The sequence below is a fragment of the Aphelocoma coerulescens genome, chromosome 4 (assembly GCF_041296385.1).
Source record: "Aphelocoma coerulescens isolate FSJ_1873_10779 chromosome 4, UR_Acoe_1.0, whole genome shotgun sequence".
NCBI lineage: Eukaryota > Metazoa > Chordata > Aves > Passeriformes > Corvidae > Aphelocoma > Aphelocoma coerulescens.
The window spans coordinates 17,060,353-17,071,842 of record NC_091017.1 but is presented as its reverse complement, the minus strand read 5'-3'; the positions used below and the strand labels follow the sequence as shown (position 1 = coordinate 17,071,842).

Genomic DNA, 11,490 nt, shown 5'->3' with positions numbered 1-11,490 from the left:
TTATCTCCAAGTTCTGGGGAGCAGCTTTGTTATTCTTTCTCTAGTATTAGAAGCCTTAATAGTTAGTGAAAGTGAACTCTGTTGGTTTGGTTTTTACCAGTATTTCACAAGCAGCTTCCCGCTGAAAACCAGGAAGATTATGTGCGTTCTGGAGATGGAATTAGTGCCACACAGTGCTGCTCGTTCACTGACAACCCATGCAACACTTGGGAGACGGACCCCTTCTCTTAGATGTCAATTACACAGAAACAGGAGATCCTGCTCCTTAGTACCTCTTCATTCATCGCGTTTCTTCCAGCACACGTCTTAGTGACGCCTCAAAGTCAAATCTGCATTTGCCTCCTTCCAAGAATTTGGAGCTGGAGTTCCTTGGACATTTGGCAGTGTTATCACCGGCGGTCCTTAGTTCCTCACCGGAGGGCATGTATTTGGCCCTGACTGCTACGGGCTTAGCTGGCAATTTAGCAGCTTTTCCACGGCACTTCCAAAACACAAAAATAGACGTTCAACAAATAGTTGAAGTTTAACAGCTATTTTGCATTATTTTGCATTACTGGTGCGCCCGCTGGAGTCTCCACGCCTCAGCTATGTCGCAGTCCACGCCTGGCACCGGGCGGTGCGGCTCCCCAGGGCATTGCTCACCCCGGGCTGCTCCCGGGGGAGGCGTTTGAGGGCAGGGGCTGTGCTGAGCAGTGCAGTCAGAGCAGTGCAGTCAGAGCAGTGCAGTCAGAGCAGTGCCTCTGCTTTAGCCGACATTGCCGACATTCCCGCCATTCCCGCCATTCCCGCCCATTCCCTGACGCGCACCCCTCCGCTCCAGCCGCTCCGGGAAGGCTTCGCCCCGCGCGGCACAGCCCACTGCCGGCCGCGGGGGGGTGCGCCCGGAACACACCAACCCTCCCTCAGCGGAGGGTGGCACGGCCGCACGCTTCCCCCCGCTGTCCCCTGTGGGCGGGGCAGCGGTGATGGGCAGGGCGAGGAGCCAATCAGCGAGGCCGCCGGGGCGGGGCGGCCGGAAGCAGTGCCGGGCGGAAGCGCCGCGGGGGCGTGAGCGGGGCAGGGCAGGGCAGGGCAGGGAGCGCCGGGGCGGGACGGGGCCGAGCCGAGCCGGGGCCGAGCCGAGCCGGGATACAGCGCGCAGCCGGGATACGGAGCTGAGCGGGATACGGAGCTGAGGCGGCCGCCCCCCCAGTGATGCGCGCCCCGCAGGGGCTGCCGGCCCGCTGAGGTCGGTGCGAGGAGCGCTGGCGGCGGCGCCGCGGCCATGCCGTGCACCTGCGGGAACTGGCGGCGATGGATCCGGCCGCTCGTGGTGCTGCTCTACATCGTGGGGCTGCTGGTGGTCGTGCCGCTCTGCGTGTGGGAGCTGCAGAAGCTGGAGGTGAGGGGCGCGGCCGGGACGCTCCGCCGGGGCCGCTGGCAGCGGGCTCGGCTCCGGGCGGGATCCAGCGGGGAAACAAACGTGTTACCTCATCAGCGTCTAACAGTATCGAAAGCGGGGCTGCCAAGAGGATGGATCCAGGCTCTGCTCGGGGTGCTGAGCAATAGGACAAGAGGCAACGGCCGAAACTGATGCCCAGGAAGTTCCACCTGAACATGAGGAAGAACTTCCTTACTGTGCAGTGACCACACACTGGAATAGATTGGACAGAGGGGGTGTGGAGTTTTCCCTGCCAGAGATATTCAAGAGCCACCTGGGCGCAATCCTGTGCCAGGTGCTCTGGGATGACCCTGCTTGAGCAGGGAGCTTGGAGCAGATGACCCACTGTGGTCCCCTCCAACCTGACCCATTCTGTGGATGGAGAGGCTGGAGAAGTGCCGTGGTGCTGCTGGATACATTTGTCCTGCTGCTAAAGCCCTAGTGAACTGCAAAGGAACAGGGCAGTGTTTGTTTCGCTGTTTCCATAATAGTTGGTGCTTGAACAGCAACAATTGCCAGGTACAATTCTGAAGAAATTCGAGTCAGCCAAGAGTCACAGAGTGACAGAATGGGTCAGGTTGGAGGGGACCACAGTGGGTCATCTGCTCCAACCTTACTGCTCCAGCAGGGTCATCCCAGAGCACATGGCACTGGATTGTGTCCAGATGGTTCTGGAGTATCTCCAGTGAGGGAGACTCCACACCCTCTCTGGGTAATCCGTTCCAGTGCTTGGTCACTGCACAGTGAAAATGTTCTTCCTCGTGTTCAGGTGGAACTTCCTGGGCATCGGTTTCTGCCCACTGCCTCTTGTCCTACTGCTTGGCACCACCAGGAAGAGCCTGGCTCTCTCCATAGGTTCATCCAAGAACCTAGGTTTTGAAACTTAATAGTAATGTTGGTGTTCATAAAGGTGTTTCTGTCTGATCAGGGAGAATTTAGTAGAACATCTTTACTGGTAGAGAAGCTCCTTTTTCATGCTGGTGGTACCATAATAGTGGTGTGTGAATTGCACACACATATGATCACATTGCTTCTCTGACAAGAAGTAAAATTTTAACCTTAAAATACACGTATTGCTCAATATGATACAGGTCTGTGCCCCTGGAGGTAGGCTTTTTCAGGGTGTAATTTTCAGGACTTAATGACAGTAAGATCTGTCTTGAATGTGTTAAAATTTTCTGATGCATAATGCATGTTCAGCATAATGGGTGTTTATATCGAAGTCTATACCATTAAATCTGAGTACTTGTAGAGAAACTGATCAGAAGCAAAACTGGAAAGCAACAGAAAACATGGGATGTTGATGTAAAGTAGGGGATTAGTGAAGAGATTCTCATCAAAAGAAACTGAGAAGAGTCTCTTACGGTTCTCGGGTTTTGGTATTTAGGATTATTACTTATTTTTCAGAGAGCTTTGGTTTAAAATTTCAGCCCTGTGTTTTAGCAGACACTGTGGTTTTGTGTATATACATTCATATGTATTTCAGTTTGCTAAATGAAACTAATTGATTATTAGGTGGAACTTGATTTTAAAGCTGAAAAGTCTTTAAATCCACAGGTTTTTAGAAACTTTATAATGCAGCACTGAATCAAGACAAGTTCCAGACCTAAAGCAAGGAATCTGTTGTGGGTTTCAGCCAATTAAGTACTGGGCATTTCTTTGTTTTTGTAGAATGTTTTGTGTACTTCAAATACTTGAAAGTATTAAAACTGAAACTTTGATCTTGCAAGGTTGGAATCCATACCAAGGCATGGTTTATCGCTGGGATATTTCTCCTAATGACTATACCAATATCTCTCTGGGGGATACTACAACACTTAGTCCATTATACTCAACCTGAATTACAGAAACCAATAATAAGGTAATATTTCACGTTTTATCTATGCTACAAATATTGGATTTAATTCCAACTAAAAATACTTTTAGTAACATAAAATGTTCTTTTGTTATTGTAACAGGATTCTGTGGATGGTGCCGATTTACAGTTTAGACAGTGTAAGTGTTCTCTTACTGTTAACAGCCCAATCAAATTCTGTTTGTTGTGGGAGTGAGGGAAAACAGTGTCACAGCAGAAACTGTGCTGCATGGAGGGTAGGGTGGTAGTGCTAGAAACTTCTGTCCATTCCTGTTTATGGAGTATGTCAGAAGCACAGTTCTAGTCATACTATGTTCTTCTTCTGGAGATTTGGGGTTGCTTTTGATAACCTTTCTTAACCCTGTCCTTGAGTATCCTTTATGACAGATGTGGAAGGGGTTATGACAGGAACCTGCTTTTGGTCCTTCCATCTTAAGAGCAGAAGCAGAAACCAGGCTGATCCAGGAGCTGACTCAAAATTCAGAAATAATTCAGTGCCATACCTTCCTTACCCAAGTTAGGCTTATTACAAAAATTCTTTCCCAGGTTATGCTTAGTGCTAAAATTATTCCTCTTTGCTTCAGGGGGCAAAGGATAATATGTTTTGCAGAGTGCAACAGCAGTGTGATACTCAGAAACTGAGACCTATGACAGTTGATCCATAACCACAGTTTCACTAAAAAAATAAGAAACCTTTTTGGTCTGAAACTCTGGTTGAGAGAGTTGTGTACTACAGGTGGAATCTGAAGTTGTGTGTGTGTTTTTACAGAATGTTACTTTGTAGCTGTAGCATTGTTCTCCCATTAGCCCAATGCTCCCAGCCCTGTTTGATCAGTGCCTGCTGGCTCATGAGCTTGCTGAACCAGTGTTGTCGCTGGAATCCCTTTTGTCCTTCTTGCACGTAACCTCTTGTGTACCTCTCTTCTTGCAGTGGATAGCTTTGAAATACCCCAAGATTGCAATATATGTGGATACATGTCGAGAGTGCTATGAAGCTTATGTCATCTATAACTTTATGGTTTTTCTTTCAAATTACTTAACCAACCGGTACCCAAACCTCGTGTTAATAATAGAAGCGAAAGACCAGCAGAGACATCTTCCCCCTCTCTGTTGCTGTCCGTCGTGGGCTATGGGAGAGTGAGTATATGATGACATCTTCAAGCTTTAGGCTGTGTAGGCAGATCCAAACATTTTGTTTTCATATTTAGCAGCATAACTTTTGCTGCTTGACAGAGTCAGTTTATGGTTTGTATGTGTTCGATCAGCTGCGAACCTTTGCTGAAAGCAGCTGTGGGTGTGTGACCAATCAAGCTGTAAAACATCATGTGGACTTAGTTACTAACAACATGCACTGATTGACTCAGGGGGTGCTAAAGGAAACTTCCTTATTTTTGAAAAACATTTTATAAAGGTCGCCTGGAATCTGCTTCTTTTGTTATCATAAAATATTTGCCAAAAACCTCATGTGGAATTGGGAGTAGACCGGGTGGCCTGTTGTTTTTACTTCAGGTGAAGAGAAGGTGAAAGGCCTTAACGCACCTAAACTGTTAATTTCTGAATGCTTAAACTGATAAAATCTCTCTGTCTTAGGGGATTTTGATAAAGCTGTTTGGGGTGAGGGGAAGGGAAGGTGGGCTTCAGTGATCGCAGCTTCTTTATACAGTTTGCCATAATGGGCAAAGTGCTTTGGTGATCTTAACAGTGACTAAACCAATTCTCATTTTTAAGTCTCTTACACTTAAATTCAGAGTTTTTCTTAAACATCTTCGAACACAGCAAAAATCACATTCTCTTTGTTTAGCCCAGCCAGAAGATTTTCATGGCTAAAATAAGTGAATCATTGAGTATTTCCTGTAATGTGTCAGTAAAAGTCCAGCTCTTTTGTGTATTTCATGTATACACACCGTATACTTTTAACATCTGAAGTCCTGGATGCAGAAGTTGAAATTACCATAAAATAAAAATTTACCTTAGTGAATCTGCTGAGAATAGGAATCTTCCATAACAGAATTGTATTTAAATCCTTGTACAATGAACTCTCTGTTTCTCTTTCAGAGTTTTATTATTTAGATGTAAACTGGGTGTTTTGCAGTACACTGTTGTCAGACCATTTACTACCATTATTGCTTTGTAAGTACACTGGTAAATAATTAATACTGATCTTCAGGATGTGATTCTGAGTAACACTGGAAAGAATATTCATGCCCTTTGTATTGAATCAAGGCAGTTTGAAAGCAGACTGGTGTTACACATTAAATGGGTCCCAACAATTTGAATCAACCTATAATTTCTTTATGAGTTCTCTATAGCAAATGACTATTAGCAGAATTGAAATAATAAATACTTAATGCCAGCTTCTATGTAATCAGTGGGATAGAATGTGAAGTACTGTTGGGGTGGGAAACACATTTTTATGATCTCTTAATTTTTAGATTCTTTTTTCCTCTTCATTTTTTTCATTGACTTTAACAATGGAGTATTTTTAAAGACAGGTCTCATGTAATCTTTAAAATTTTATTAAACTTTGCATGTGACAAGCTTGACTGTGTGCCTTCATATCATATAGCCTGTGTTTGTAAAGGCATAGTAGGCAGTCATTAATGATGATGCTGAAAGCTTAATTTCATGAGCTTTGCATTGATGGTCATTGCTGTTAATTCTGTGGGACTGTGGAAGAAGTTGCTACTCACAATGAATATCCATATAAATATTTCTGTATTTTATCTATATATATATATGTAAAAATATATATATGCTGTTGGAAACTGATTCTTGTGCAGGCCCCCATTGCCCATATTTGAGTACCAGAAGAGGTTTTGAATTCTAGGAGTTGATTGATGTAATGAAGATGTAGCACTTGAGGGAAGTGATCTGTTACTCCATAGTGATTAACTTTAAAAATTTCTTCCAGAATTTGTGAACTAGTGGGAGTGTATGATGAAGGAAACTTCAGCTTCAACAATGCATGGACTTACCTTGTTATACTTAACAACATGTCACAACTAGTGAGTATCAGGAGTACATCTTTCTGCTCTTTGAAGTCATCAGTATTATGTGAATCTTCTATGTGAACTGTTGGCAGTGATTGTGTTAATGTCTGGTAAATCTTACAGGTAGAATATTTTCCATTGTAAGTCAAAATTGCTGTCTGTTAGATACTATATATGAAAACCACTGGAAAAACAGATAATCTAAAACTTACATTTTTTTTACTGTGAAGCTCGATAAAGCAAGTACCTTTCTACCCCAAATTATTTGATGGGTGAGGTGGTATGGCCCAGGCATTAGAGCTGCAGACTTGCCCCTCTCTGGAAGAGATGACTCCACTTGCCCCCACAGCTTTCTCCCAGCACACATGCAAAGAATCAAATATGTTAAAAATTCTGTGTTAAAAAGCTGGTGATAAGATTCACAGGAAAAAATGAAAATGATGTGTGCAGTGCTGTGATTCTGGCCTGCCCAACACCTTTTCAGCTGTCAGATAATATCAGGGTAAGATGTCAGCCCCTAAAATTGAGAGTTTCATTTTGGAGTCCATGGATTGGTTTTACTGCTCTTGGCAACAGCAGCAGGAGCCAGAACAGCATGACAATGGGGATCATTTGGAAAGTCTGTCCTCCTCTTACTGCCACCCCTGTGTTTGATGGGTGACTGTTACAGAAGGAGCTGTAATTGCTTTCTGCTGTGACAACAGTCCCAGCAGCACGAAATCTGTGTCCTGGTTGAAATGATTGGAACTTCAGGAATAAAAAAAAAAAATATTGCTTTAAAACAGAAAGGCAAAGATTCCATAAATCCAAAGTCTCTTTTTTTAAAACACAGATAGCATTTTAAGGTTGTATCATATTGTGATACTTATTTTAGCTGTAGAGATGGTGTAAAACAACCCCCTCACAAAATAAACAAGGATTTGAAAGCTTTCATTAATTTTCTTTTCCTTGTCAGTTTGCCATGTATTGTCTGGTGCTGTTTTATAAAGTACTGCGTGAGGAACTGAACCCTATCCAGCCTGTTGGCAAGTTCCTTTGTGTGAAGATGGTAGTTTTTGTTTCTTTCTGGTAAGTGAATTATTTACACATTACTTCTTGCTCTCAGGGTGGATCATAAAAGAGCTAAAAAGGCTGGATTTGTTACTGAGGTTAGAGGCCTTAAAAAATCTACCCATAATCTTAGTGAGCTGCAGTGAGGGGAAGAGGGTACAATGCGTTGGACAGAGCAGTCTTGTTAAGATTATTTTTTAGACTTGCTCTTTTGTAAGGTGATTCTGAAGAACATATCTTATTTTAGAATCTTCACTTGCAGTTGTTTCAAAACTAAATTTTGTTTTTCCTTTTTGAAGTAAAAAACCCCTACTTTTTCAAAATAAGTTACTGTAGGTTAAATAAAAATTGCTGTTTAAGCATTGCTCACACTTAGCTGCTAATGAGGGAGTGTATTTGACTACCAGAGCATTACTCTCTGAGCTGCAGCAATACCCTGAAAGAGAAGCAACTTGTTCTAATGACTGACTGGAACAAAAAACTCCCCTTTGGTTGTTTCTCTGTTGGTTCTGTTGGTCTTTAGGGTCATGGATGAATGACATGTCTTGTTAAGTTTGTTTCTTCCTCTTAAAATCTAAGGATATAAACAGAAAGGTTTTTTGTAAGATTCTTACTATGTATACCTATGACCAGATTTGCTTGCAGATTTTTGGCACTACGGTTACAATTCTAACACAAATACTTCTTCTAATAAACTATCTTTATAGGCAGGCTGTGCTCATTGCATTGCTGGTGAAAGTTGGTGTTATTTCTGAGAAACACACCTGGGATTGGCAAAGTGTGGAAGCTGTGGCTACAGGCTTACAGGTAGGAGCAGATGGTTATTTCTGGGCAGGAATGGTTATATGTAAGATGACATAGCTGATCTCAAGGAAATATTATCATACTGTAATTAACACAGGCTTGATTAGTACTGATTTATTCTAAGCTGGGCTAAGTTTCAGCCAATGAACCCAAGTGAGTTTTATGCTTCAACACTTCTGTATCCATATATTGGGCAGGAGGAATAGGCCCCAGTGAAGTATGTCTGGATAGCCTTGCATTTTTTCTTGCAGGTATTCATTGTAGAGCTGCTGCTTGTTAAATATCTGTTAAAAGCAAGTCCTGTATGTATGGCTCTCTGAAGGCTGCCAAGAATATCCTGGTGTAAAAGTAGCCAATGTCAGTGTCCCAGGGTAATTGTAGCCTTCCAGTTATAGAAGAAACCCAGAACTATTTTTCTCCAGTTATGAATGATTAAGTCAGTGTCTCTGTCATTGCAGGATTTTATCATTTGTGTGGAGATGTTTCTGGCTGCTATTGCACATCACTACAGTTTTTCCTATAAACCTTATGTTCAAGAAGCTGAAGAAGGCTCATGCTTTGACTCCTTCCTTGCAATGTGGGATATTTCTGATCTAAGGGCAGATATATCTGAACAGGTTCGAAATGTTGGTAAGTAAGACAAGATTTGTACTATATTAACAGCATCTGTATTTCCAGCTTCAGGTCACACTGTTGCCCACCTTTATAGTAGCCTGAGAACATTCTATTACCAAATCAGTGACAGGTGCATCCCTGTAAGATTTCATGGTTTATCTGGCACTTTGCTCTTTCCAGAATTCCTGACTGACTTAGAGTCTAGTTTTTAATTTTTCTTTTAAAAAGAAAAGATTAGGTAAGTAATGTACTTTGTTTTTCTCTTAAATGGAAAGACATCCTTTTATTTATTAAAACTAGCAATGCCTATGTAAAACCAATACAAAACAAAGAGTCATCTTCTAATTTAACATGACTGTTTTAGAGTTGATGTGTTCAAAGACTGGTGTTTGAAGGATTAAATAATCTTTTCATTTTGCATAATTCTAGGAAGGACAGTTTTGGGCCAGCCAAGGAAAATGTTTTTTGCTGAGGATCATGAACAAAATGAGCATACAAGTTTACTGTCTTCATCTACTCAAGACCCAATTTCTGATGCTTCTTCAATGCCATCTTCACCCATGGGTCACTATCAGGGGTTTGGACACACTGTGACCCCTCTCACAACACCGACGACAGCCCCTGCAGTCGATGGGATTTTTAACCCTTCTGCCAGTCAGGATGCTGAGGAATCACCTGAACTAGAGAACAACTTAGCAGGAAAAGCTTTGGATAAAAGTTAAGCTCGCTGTTTCTTTGAATGTGTCAAGGAGTCATTACATACTTGCCACATGTGTCCTGTTAACATGTACTATTAAGGATGAAAGTTGAAAAGCTTGGGAAAGCTGCTGCATGGACAGGAAGAGGATATGGTATGGCTGTAACTGACATCTGAATCCAGAATCTGTAATGGATGTGAGCATCTGTGAGTACCCCATGGATATGAAACACGCACACTGTAAAGGTTTCTGCATAAATTTAAGCATCATCTCCTTAAACTGCTGAATGCTTCCACATCATATCAAAATTACACTGAATTTCATTAGCGCAAAAGAAACATTTGAAAAAAATCCTCTGCTCATATGAAGTGCAAATACTATTAGCAATGGGAAAGCTTAATTTGAAGAATGTAATTTAAGGAGGGCAGTAGCAAAAGCTGTTTGTGTTAACTTTGCTTGTCTTAATGATGGTTAACTTGCAATGCTGAATGGAGTGTGGGTGAAATGATAGCTTCTGTACAGATGCCACCTTCTTTCCCATTCCTACGTAGCTAAATCAAGTCCCTTCATGAAGATAGTTACTACAAAGCATTAGTAAAGAACCTCTACAACGAAAACATTCCCTGCAGGCCTTGCTATCAAAGTCCATGCCCAGATCATATGGTTGGTGTATCTGTTGTCCTTGAAGCTCATAGTTTGTAAGTCTTTTATATCCAGAAGAGACAGCCAGGATGGTAAGTTTTGGATTAATACTTTACCTTGACTATTCTTTTCCCTATCCTTCTAAAATAAGAATAATGGTTACTACCTTAAAATACATGGAGGGGGAATGAAGGTTATCAAAAAGGAAGTAGAAAACAAAACTGATTTATTTATTTTGGGCTGCAGTAAGGTCTTTAACACTTAAGTTTTTTTTAAGCTGTTAAAGCAGGATATCTTGTGTCTGTAGTTATTTGTGTTCTTAAATTTGTGTCTGTGTGTGATTGTATTATGCTTCTAGTATAGCCTGGATTCAAATGTAATAGCTGTTTTTTCCCCCAGAGAAGACACCTTTGCTGAGGTATAACTATGTAGCTAGTATAATACAGGAGTTACTAGGACTAGATTTCAGCCCAAGAAGCAGTACACTTGTAACAAAATGTTATTTTGCAAGAAGTGACAATGCCAGAAGGGTATTGTTTTTATCCCATTATCAGATTTTTACTATTAACTGCATGTTTGCAATCTGACAAAAACAACCAAACCAGTAGAGCACTACTTTTTAAATGACAAGATCTTAAGTTTCTTTTTCAGCATTGTTAGCATTTCCAGGATAAATGTTTAACTTCTGGCTGTCAGTAAATTCATCTTAAGTGCTTTTTTTGCAGTACTAGTGTGATGTAAATATGGCGCCTTACTCACTAGGCTGCATATTTTATAGCTGAAAATGTACTTGCTGTATCTGAAGTTAGTGAGAAAGTGAAAATCATGATTTTCAATTTGCCAACTCATTGCCTTTGTTGTAAATAAGCAATTAAAGATTTTATTTAAACTGTTCACCTTCTATCAATTTGATTTACTGCTACAGTAACTTAAGAGTGTGAATGACACACGACTAGAACTGTCCTCTAGGAAGAGGAGGATCTTAAGTAGGACTGCTACAAGAGTTTGTGCTTTCACTATTTATGGCTTGTGCTGTACAGGGAATTCTTGTTTGGGCTTATGAAGAATCAGAATCTACTTATCCATGCTTGATTGCACCTATCACCTTATGCATGTAATAGCTTTGCTCTAAAAGGAAACAACTCATACAGGTTCACAATGTGTTGGGACTCAGTGCCCACTGTAGCCACTACCAGAAATAACCTGATTTCCTGCACATGTACAGGTGAAAAGGGGCAGGGGTAGGAGTAGTATCTGAGGGAGCAGGGCTGCTGGAAGCTGAGTAGCTATCACATTCTAGCTCTTCAAAAACCTCACTCTGGCAAAGTTTTTTTTAATACTTGAAGTTATGTCTGTTTGGTGTAAAACTTCAGTAAGGTACAGAGGGGACCCGGATAGGAAAACAGCTATTTAAAT

The 11,490-nt window shown here is 41.8% G+C and overlaps 1 protein-coding gene across 1 annotated transcript; it reads left to right on the top strand.

The window, feature by feature from the left end:
- Positions 1-1,082: 1,082 nt before the first annotated feature.
- TMEM184C (transmembrane protein 184C) lies at positions 1,083-10,968 on the top strand. Its single transcript, XM_069012840.1, has 10 exons — positions 1,083-1,381; positions 3,151-3,281; positions 3,379-3,415; positions 4,207-4,412; positions 5,331-5,405; positions 6,187-6,280; positions 7,221-7,333; positions 8,023-8,122; positions 8,578-8,749; positions 9,164-10,968. Exons 1-10 carry the CDS (start codon positions 1,265-1,267, stop codon positions 9,454-9,456), a joined length of 1,338 nt encoding a protein of 445 aa, XP_068868941.1. The 5' UTR covers positions 1,083-1,264; the 3' UTR covers positions 9,457-10,968.
- The last annotated feature ends 522 nt before the right edge of the window (positions 10,969-11,490 follow it).